Source organism: Rhamphochromis longiceps, linkage group LG23, assembly GCF_057381845.1.
Source record: "Rhamphochromis longiceps isolate RC_006_pf linkage group LG23, R_longiceps_female_GT1.1, whole genome shotgun sequence".
In the NCBI taxonomy this organism is placed as follows: Eukaryota; Metazoa; Chordata; class Actinopteri; order Cichliformes; family Cichlidae; genus Rhamphochromis; species Rhamphochromis longiceps.
Genome location: NC_140578.1, coordinates 2,682,994 through 2,693,690, shown reverse-complemented (window position 1 = coordinate 2,693,690; position 10,697 = coordinate 2,682,994). Strand labels below are relative to the sequence as shown.

The window sequence follows — 10,697 nt, the reverse complement described above, 5'->3', positions numbered from 1 at the left end:
TAAAGAACCATTTGAAGGACCTTTTTAAAAATGGTTCTTTAAAGAACCATTTTTAAAAAGGTTCTTTGAAAAACCATTAAAGGTGCCCCAAAGAACCATTTCTTGATGGTTCTTTGGGGCACCTTTAAAGGTTCTTCAATGAACCACTGAAAGAAATGGTTCTTCAAAGAACCATTGTTTGAAAGGTTCTTTGTGGCACCAAAAAAGGTTCTTCTATGGCATCAGTCTAAAGAACCACTTTTGGTTCCAGTTGGCACCTTTATTTTTCTGAGTGTAGTATATGCCCTAGTAAGTTATGGTATTCTTTCCTTTGTTAAGATACCATCTGTGCAGTCTGCAATTCTGTTGAAGAAAGATGTTAAATCTATTTAATTACTGGAGAAAAATAATAGATGTCTGTGCATTTGTTTTATACGTGCATTAAATTAAAATCGGTTTTGTCAGTAAAGCATCTTGAGGCAGAGGGTGGGGGAGTGGTTCCCTATTTTTCTTTCTTTTCTTTTTTTGCTGGGAGTTGGCAACCCTATTAGTGAGGTATATGTAATTATAAATTAGGTTGTTTTATAGTTTTGCTAAGTACTGTTTAGAATACCAGAATAGGGAGGATGGTGTAGGTTTAAGTTTATTATAAAGGCTTTATGGCTTTTCCTATAATACCATGGTGGGCCGGTAACTAGTCAAAATGCCCGGGCTGATTTTTTTTGTCCCAGTCCAGCCCTGATCAGCTGTGTTGGATCAATGACACATCTAAAACCTGCAGGACACCGACCCTCGAGGCCTGGAGTCGCCCACTCCTGCTGTAGACATTAAAAAGTCCATAGGAGAGATGGTAGCTGATTAAACAAGTGTTATGAGATAATAATAAAATGCAAAGATTAGTGACAGTGCTTGAAACCATAAGGGAACAAAACTGTGAGAAACAAACTTTTCTCTGCCTGTGAATCATTCTTGCCTCTCTTCCTCCTTCCATCTCCTGATCTCATCTATCACTCTCCACTTGCTGTGAATCTGAGAACAAGGCACAATTTGCTATTACATTGATCTATTATTTAATTATCCACACTCTAAAACTCTTGCACCTATAATTCATAATAAAGTAATAATAGAAAAATGTTATAGAACCAAAACATTGCTGGTGTGTTTATGTCTGGCAAAAGGTGTGGCAAAGGGCTGGGAGACCTGAAGTACCACTCACAGCCTAATTGGATAGCACCACATGCTTCATTGCCTGGGGGGTGTTTCATGTTTGTTTAATTGACTTGTATTAGTTGGTTATATGGCAGCCATTTTATTTTCCCCGTGTGTGTCATTTGGTTTAGCTAAACCAGTGTTTAAGTTCCCCCATTTCAGCAGGTCAGTTTATCTTATGTTTGTTTGAGGTTTTGTTAATTATTATCTTGAGTTTAGTCTATTGAGTTGACCTCTTTTATTGGTCTTCCTGTTTAAGTTTTGGCTTTGTTAAATATATCTTCATGTTTTTGGGTCAATAAAACCCCCTTTTTGAATTAAAACAGCTGTGTCCTTTATGCTTTACTGCTTGGTCCCTGACAACGATTTAGGCACAACAGCGCCCTCTTGATTAGCATACTTAAGCCTGACTAAGGCTGACCTGTGCCGTTTAAAACTGGAGTTGCGGTGACAGGACAAAGATGCAAGCCTTGCAGAACATCCAGGATTTTCTCAAGGGAGTGAAGATGGACAGTCAGAGGGCGGCTCTGCTCACTGGTGTTGTCTGTGCAGTGGGATCTGTGGTTGTGTTGGTGAAAAAGATCAGCAGCCATCGAAAGGCAGAGGAAAAGATCAGGAGAGCCAAAAACAGGAGAGATGAGAGCTTGCAGCGGGGAGAGCAGGCGGTGCTCCGATACAAAGAGTCGGTGAGAGTTCAGCCTTAATTTAGGAGTTTTTTTGGGGAAAGTTTAACATTGAATTTTCTGCTTTTAGTTCGAACCTGACATAATTTATCAGATCACTGACAGCTTTTGTTGTCAGCAGGCTTACCTTGAGCAAAAAAAAATAAACTTAGCCGACAAACACAGCGATAATAACCTACTGCTATTTCTAGATTGTCTTTTGCATTTACACTCTGTGGAGAAGTTATTTGAGACACCTTGCTATTACTGGATTAGATTGCCTTTTCTTTTAAAGCCACCCCCCAAATTCTTCCTGGCAGAGATTCAACTAGTTGTTTTCTTAGAGTTTTGATCCAAATTGACACAAAAACATAATACAGTTTTGGTGAGTTGTTGGCTGTACATCCATAATGCAAATCTCCTATTCCAACACACTATAAAGGTCCTCTATTTGATTAGATTCTGGTGAATTTAGAGACCAGAATCAGAAGAAGAGTACAGTGAACTCAATAACACCAAGAATAAGATTTGAACTTTGTTACATTAGTGCATTATCTTGCACTAATGTAGCAAAGCAGCCATCCGAAAACGAATACAATCAGGTATTTGTTTTTTTCTTTAGAAGTAAATATGGTTTTTCTGTTATTCTAAGGAAACCCTTGCAGAAGCTACTTTTCTGCCCGTGATGTGATTTATAAGCATAATAAGAAATACAGGAGCCTGTCGATGTTCTTGTCGAGAAGCCACTAAACTTTTGAGTATATGTATATCAACATCAACAAGGCATTTTCAAAACTTCAGTAGATCAGTAGCGTTTAAAATACTGAGATCGGAACATCTGGCACTGACAGTCATGCCACGTTTAGTCACATAAATCACGTTTCTTCACAATTTTGATGAATCTGAGCAGGTCATCTTGAACATGCTTCCATGCCTAAATGCAGTGAGTTACTCAAAATGCTTTTGAGCAATTCATCCCTCTGATAGGTCCATACAAAAGTCAGTGCTCAGTTTTCTTGAGCCTGTTCTGGTTCTATTCACATTGTTGTCTACACAATTTACGATGGGTTTTTCCTTCTATACGTCTTCATTGCTGTTTATTTCATCATTAGCAAGCTGTCTTTTATTCAATTTGGTAGGGAGATGCAACACTGGCAAATAAAGAATCTTGATTCTGTAGATCCATACCGTTTTAGTTCTTTGTTGCAGCTTTTTTCTGACATGGTTCTTTGTGTGTCTTCTAGCATCCAACCACTGACTCTTCTTTCATCCTTGGCCTGTCTTTATCTGAAGTGACAAAGCAACTGAAGGAAGGCTCACTTACCCCTGAGGATGTGTTTTACTCTTACATGGAAAAAGTTCAGTGTTCAGCATGACGCAAAGGTTCACTGCCTAACACAGGAGTGGGCGACTCCAGGCCTCGAGGGTCGGTGTCCTGCAGGTTTTAGATGTGTCCTTGATCCAACACAGCTGATTCAAGAGGCTAAATGACTTCCTCAAAATGTCTTGTAGTTCTCCAGAGGCCTGGTATTGAACTAATCATGTGATTCAGGTGTGTTGACCCAGGGTGAGATCTGAAACCTGCCGGACACCTGCCCTCGAGACCTGGAGTTGCCCACCCCTGACCTAACATAACACAGAGCTTACATAATGGATAAAATAGAGCAAAAGATAATGTCTACACTAAATAATCAATTTCATTTTCCAGTCTTGTATCAGTGTTCTACTTTAGGTATACTCTCAGCTAACTAGGTATTTCTTATTACTTACACTTGTGTCTTTGCTACGGTTAAGGTTTATAGACATATTTATGAAAGCAAACCAGATTCATGTGCCAAAGAAATATTTGAGTTTCCAAAAAGACTTTGATATTCCACAGAGGGCTTACAAAGATTGATATGTTTGTCTGAATCTGTCTGTGCTTGTTTCCTTTCCAACAGACTCTGGCTGTAAACCAAAAGCTGAACTGCTGCACTGAAATTTTGCTGGAGAGTTTGGATCAGCTGACAACTGTTGGCTCCAACAAGGATGGTCTCTTGTACGGAGTTCCAGTTAGCATCAAAGAAAATATTGCATTTAAGGTATTTCCCATCTACGGAAGAGGATTAGGACCAACGAAAAAAAAGTGGGCACGTCTTTTTTCTTCTTCTTTTCCAGAATTCTGAGAAAAGTAGAAAAAAAAAAGACGTGCCCACTTTTTTTTCGTTGGTCCTAATCCTCTTCTGTACCCATCAGTATTAGTAAGTATGTTATAGAATAGAACAGAATGCTTTTATTGTCACTATACAGATGTACAGTGAGATACAGAGCGTCTCCTACTCAGTGTAAACAGGACTGAGTATAGTATTCTTGAGCATCATAGCTCAGGTATTTGATGTACAATTATTGTCTTTGTTTTAATCCAACACTAGAATCATGACTGTTCTTGTGGTGTGGTCATTAACCTGGACCAGCCCGCTGAAAAGGACAGTGTGCTTGTTCAAGTCCTGAAGAAACAAGGAGCTATTCCCTTTGTGAAAACCAACTTGCCTCAAGCTCTTTTGAGGTAAATCTTTTATCAGAGATTGACATAAATCTGGAGTACATTTAAATACTATGTGCACTTATTTAGTTGTCTTTGCCCATTACAAGTGTGCATAATATGCAAGGACTCATTACCCATATGTCTTTGGCCACATTCAGCTATGACTGCAGTAATCCTATCTACGGGCAGACTGTGAACCCTCATAACCCCCAGAAGACCTCTGGAGGTTCATCTGGTGGGGAGGGGGCTCTCATCGGGGGAGGGGGCTCTCTGCTTGGTATAGGCACTGATATAGGTGGCAGTATCCGTATTCCTGCATCCTTCTGTGGAATCTGTGGTTTCAAACCAACTGCAGGTCGGCTCAGGTGGGTCTCATTCAGTCAGTTTCCTGGAAATTTATTATACATTGCTGAGTTAAGCATTTATGTTTGTTAACACCTTTTGTGTAATGATTAGTTTACAGGGAGTTCGTCCAATTTATCGAGGGCAAAAGACAGGTAAGTGACATATCTACTTACTAAACAAAGTAAAATGTGACGTTACATAACTGCTGTAATGTTCCACAGTCTGGGAATATGGTTTACTGCTTCTTGTTTTATATTAAACTAGTGTCGTCATCACCTGGACCCATGGCAAGAGATGTGGACAGCCTGGCTCTGTGCATGCAGGCACTTCTTTGTGACCACATGTTTTCTTTGGACCCCACTGTTCCACCATTACCTTTTAACATGGAGGTGTGTCTGTTGATGACAATTTTTGTAATTGCCTCATACAGTGGCAGTATAACACCCTTGTAAGTGGACATCAGGCCCTTGTAGTATGTAGTATTTTGGTCTACACAACCCAAAATGTGATGTCCACATATGTGGACGCCAGGTGCTAGGAGGTTAACCTGAAAGTTGAAGGTGAAATGAAGACTGTTCAGGATTATTTTACTGGACTTTGACCAGATAGTTACTAAATGTTCAAACTTGTAAATTAATGAAATGGCTTATTGTCTTAACACACTTATTAAATGTATTAATGTCTTAGAATAAACAATACATTAACATTTATATTTAAAAACAAGTTAACTAAAGGCCATCTTTTCCTTTCTTCTTTGGCTCTCGGAGGAGGCGGGCGCACTTTTTCTCCTCTCCCTTATCTTCCCTGCTTATGTCCTTGTCTAGTCTCGTGGTTTTTTTTGTATTTTCCCTGGAACACTCTCTCACAGTCTGTTCTCTAAAATCTAAAAGAGGAATTATGGATTGGATCAACTGGTCTCTGAATGCAATTGACACCCCTTTCTCAACGAGAAGTTTGGGCTCGGGTGAGCCTGAGTGCTGAAGATATCTACCTATTCGGAACCATGGTAACAGGGTTCTGGCTGATTGGAGCTGGCTTGGCCCTGAGTTATCGAAGAATTAAGGAAGCGGAACTGGCTGTTCAAACCCCCACAAGGCTGCCCGCTGGGATTGGAACGATGGGAGAGGCGTGAGTTTCTCAAAATGGTCTTATTGAGTCAGCACGGATAAGATCTTGGAGAGGCTACGGCTGCTGTGAATACTCAGAATAAGATCTCTGACTGCAGACTGGATACATCTCGGAAGGGCTAGCCCGGAATAACATCTCTGGGCGCAAATTGGATGACATCTCGGGAAGGCACACTGCCGTGAGTTCTCAGAATTGGCTCCTTGAGCACAAGAAATGACAACATCACAGAACGCAAGTATGGCGAAGCTCGCGGCTCTCCAACGGGAGATTGAGAGACCAGTGTTGGACTGTAGAACTGCTTTGAAATTCAAATGAGCTGTTCGCACTAAAGTAAAAACCACCATCACTTATGCGGATACCCCTTTGGCGCCAGCTGTTTACACAGCTGTTTTGGCTGTTTACTTAGCCTGGCAGGGCGAAGGACATTGTCTCAGCTGAACTATGGACATGCACACACATACATATACTGATACTGCAACTGACAAATAAAGGCTATCTCACCATCTCATCTCTCAAAATGATTCACCCTTAGATATACAGAAGCTCCAAACCTCTAAGGATTGGTTATTTGGAAAGCGATGGCTACACGTATCCATCTCCAAGCATGGCCCGAGGCGTCAGAGAGGTCAAAGCTCTGCTAGAGCAGGCGGGACACACAGTAAGACGTCACCACACACACTGATTGCGGTCAAGTGTGTTATGTGAGCCATATGTCTTTAATATTATTTATGTCTTTAGTTTGTCCCTTACTGTCCACTGAAGATGGATGAAATTGTCCCTGAGCTGTGGCTTAGGGGCTTATTGGCAGATGGAACTACCACCCTGCTACAAAAACTGTGAGTTGGATCTTTTTTTTTTTTTTAATAATTACTTAATATGTTCTTGTTAACTTACATCATCTAATAGCTAGAAATGTAATTTTTGTTTCAGCGCTAACCAGTGAACATCTCCATTCTGACATTATCTATAGGGCACATGGGCTTGTGCTTCTTTTTGGAACCATTACAGTAATTTCTCTGACCAGACTACTTTCCCATGTGCCAAGGATTCCTTTTTTAATTTTAGGGAGGGGGGACCTGTGGACCCTTGTCTGGAGCCACAAATTTTTGTATACAGGCTTCCTAAGTGGTTGAAGAAAATAATTTCATTCTTCCTCAAACCTGTGGTGCGTTGTTTCGTCTTCTGACAGATGTATATGAATTCATACATCAGTTTGATCTTGACAGTTTATTCTGATGAAACTTTTTTTTACCCCAGTCTCCTCACACTTCTGCCAGAATGAGTGCTCTTTGTGGAGTTGGGTGAGAAAGTATCCTTGAAATTCTTCATTTGTGCTTGAATCTCAGTTTCTTTGTTACATTTCCATGTGCTAGGAATTATATCCAAACGTTCTGCTTCATTTTTAGATCTGTTCCAGAGCTGTGGAAGCAACATGCTGCTGTTGAGGTACTGTCAGCTGATGATGCATGGTCACGTATGAAAGTCTGAAGGAGAAATTGAGATTTCCTGTGTTTTCTTTAGGACTACATTCAAGAGACAATAGCACATTGGAGGAGCTGCAACATTGATGTGCTGCTGTGTCCTGTGATTGGACCAGCCTACAACTTCTTATACTGTGGCAAAACCTCAGGTATGGTACACTGAGTACAATAAAACAGCATAGTCTGTGCGTCACTTTGTTTTCAACAAATTGTAATCTCAAGGTAAACTATAAGATGTTTAGTTTTAAACATAAGTCACAAATAAGATCAGAAATATTTTTAGGTGACTGTTAGTTTTCTAAAATGTACATGTTCCAGAGATTACAGCTTTCCCGTCATTTATTTTGGAAGAGCCATTTCTGAGAGATGCTAGTCTGTTACCCCTGAAGGATGTCACCTGACATACAAAAAAACATGATGCAGAAAGTAGTGTTGATTTTGGGATCTTTTTGTTTTTACAAGACATTCCCTCTTAGTATTCAGTGAAGTCCCGAGGAGAGCGGTGTACTAAGTTTATGGAGAGCATTCTGCTGTGGTTCAAACCTGACACGGACAAATTTTTGAAATTTTGAACTGGAGCTGACTTTGTTACATTTGCATTGAAATATACACTGGGAGGTATTGTGATAAGAAAGGCAAAGACATTCCAAAGCCCTGCGATGCTGAATAGAAGGCATTTGTACAACTTGATGAAGGCTTTCATGGGAAAGTTGCAATTTCTTTCAAGCCAGATGGAGAGCAACATTCATCCAGAGCTGTTTTGTTTAAAGATTCACAAAGTTCCACTTATTAGTGCAGCCCTCCAAGGCAGTTGTAGTTTCACATGTAGCCCCTTGGGAAAATTTATTGCCCACCATTGCTATAGAGATTACTCAGTTAAGAGAATTACATGTAGATTAGAACATTAAGACAAATGGCAATGTGAATGCATTTTTATTAAAATTTCCAAATCATGAGTTGATGAAATGGCAACAAAATTTGTATTGGTTAAAGAAAGAATTCTCTTTCCGTATTCTTCATCATTCAATGTTTGTTTTTTTTCAGTCAATACCAATTACACATTTGTCTACAATCTCCTAAACTTTCCTGCCGGTGTAGTCACTGTTTCTACAGTGACTGCAGAGGATGAGGAGGAATTCGAGCACTATCCCGACAAATTTGACAAGGTTTTAAAAGAGGTAAGTGAAACATACCAGTGAGGGAAGACTGGTGAAATATATGGAGCTGGATCTACTGTAAGACTAGGTTTTCATGCAGGCATAATCTCTCAGGAGACACGGATGTGAAGCCTAAACTATAGATGAATTTATTATAGAATAAATTTCTGGGGGGGTTTCAGTCACCTGCATCTTTCTGTCCTGGACCAGCCTGGCTTGTTAGTGGAAGTTAGGGCTCTTAGGTTTTCTAAAAGTGAGGTCATTTCTGAGCTTCTTTAACAGGATAGAACTGTGATGACCACGATAATGTTATGATGCCATAGAACTTACAGCTGTTGACCTGTTTCACTAATGTTAAATGTCCAATATGGGTGACCAATCAATAGTGTCAGTAAGAGATCAGTGGACCTTTTACTTGATGTCATTCCCCAAATCCTCTGTGTATTTCAAAATGGCAATTAAATTAATGCAACAGCTCTATATTGCAGCCCTGATAAGTAACATCATGTGAAACATTTGTGAGGCACGTAATTTTATTCTGAATGTTACCGATTGGGTAAGAGAATTTTTTTAAGTGTTTTCACAGTGTTGGTTGTTTATTCTAATAGTTGGATTGAGAAACCACAATGGGCACTCAAAAGCATCTCCACTAAATAACCAACAAATTAACAAACAGATGACCAAAACTTTGACAATATGTTTAAAGTTAAAAAGCCCTTAGACTGGGAACATTGAAACCAGCATTTTTTTTCTTGCATTTTATTAAAGAAAATGCTGTATAAGCGATAGGGAAATCAGCTGCCTTTACATGACTTTACATTATGGTTCCGGGAGCATTTATGTACTTAGAGATGTCCAGTGTGGTGGTGGTGGGTATAATGATTAAACAGACTCTTTAACACCAACATGTAAAAGGCCCATCCATACACAAAACCAAGAAATGAAACGTATCAGACTATTGTAACTAGAAATATTGTCACATTCCTTGTTGCCATGCAGATATACACACAATGTATTAGTAGTTTCAGAGTTTGTCAGTAGGTGGATGAAGGAGACTGTGGTGTGTCCAGCTGCCAAGCGTTAAGTGACAGGAGTGTGTTTTTGTGTTCAGGCAGTGACCGGTGGCGAGGGTCTACCTGTGGCGGTTCAGTGTGTTGCTCTGCCGTGGCAGGATGAGCTCTGCCTGCGCCTCATGAAGGAAGTGGAACAACTGGTCAAAGAAAGCAAGAAGTAAAGCTGCTTTCTTTGTCAGTCTCACAGGAGAGGCTGCAGACTTCAGAGGAGACATGTTAACTTGAGTATTTCCTGTAATAATGAGCTAATCGAGTCATAAATGGTGGATGAATCTTAGTAGTACAAGTACAGTCTATTCATTTTGTGTTTATTTTGGTCTTTGATTGTTTCCTAAAGGCTTTAGGAACTCTAACTCTTTCATTTTTCATCTTTCTTTCATACATTCATTTAATAAACCATGTGTTTTTTTTGTCTTGCTATCCCCATCTATGCTTTATATTTCTTTATATCCATAACAGCAAACATGCTAGATCTTGTTGAGAAAATAAAATGTGAAATCATTAGGCAAGTCTGCTTTATTTGTATAGACCAAAATAACCTCACAGACAATAAAAAGACCAAAAAGCATACTAAACAATATTACAAAAAAGTCACAAATTTATTCAAACGGTTACAAGTAAACAAACAAACAAACAAGCAAACTATGTGAAATACTTAAATATGTACACATACAATATATGCAGACATGAGAAGAATGAGACAAGAAAAGCGGTCAAATATCCAGACAGAACTATGCCAGAAGCTTGTTGAGGGTTACCAAAACTTTCTGAGGTACAGCTTGCAAACGGCCCACCATGGAAAAAAAAGGACATTTCAAAGAAATTATTAGCCCAAAATGACCATAACATTCACTATATGTGTATTGTTCATCTGCTAATGACATTAAAACAAACCATTTATTTTTCTAATGTAGTGGTTTGACATTGATATTTATAAACGAATAAAATAAATAGTTCCTGTTTTATAAGCCGAATTACATTTGATTTGATCTTTCAAACCTGCCCCGAAGATCTCTGATGGGGGGGTGGCGGCTTTGTTTTGGGGTTGTTGTTGATTTTTTTGTTGTTGTTGTTTTTTTGTTGTAAAATGTTTCATATATTAAACGGAATTATGACATGATCATCGTGACAATAATAAA

The 10,697-nt window shown here is 39.3% G+C and overlaps 1 protein-coding gene across 1 annotated transcript; it reads left to right on the top strand.

Moving 5' to 3' along the window:
* The first annotated feature begins 119 nt into the window (after window positions 1–119).
* LOC146640964 (vitamin D3 hydroxylase-associated protein-like) lies at window positions 120–10,555 on the top strand. The gene is made up of 15 exons (XM_085399511.1): window positions 120–1,874; window positions 3,095–3,208; window positions 3,791–3,931; window positions 4,262–4,395; window positions 4,533–4,739; window positions 4,831–4,871; window positions 4,984–5,108; window positions 6,380–6,505; window positions 6,586–6,683; window positions 6,913–7,012; window positions 7,105–7,148; window positions 7,254–7,293; window positions 7,369–7,477; window positions 8,373–8,506; window positions 9,597–10,555. Exons 1-15 carry the CDS (start codon window positions 1,650–1,652, stop codon window positions 9,717–9,719), a joined length of 1,761 nt encoding a protein of 586 aa, XP_085255637.1. The 5' UTR covers window positions 120–1,649; the 3' UTR covers window positions 9,720–10,555.
* The last annotated feature ends 142 nt before the right edge of the window (window positions 10,556–10,697 follow it).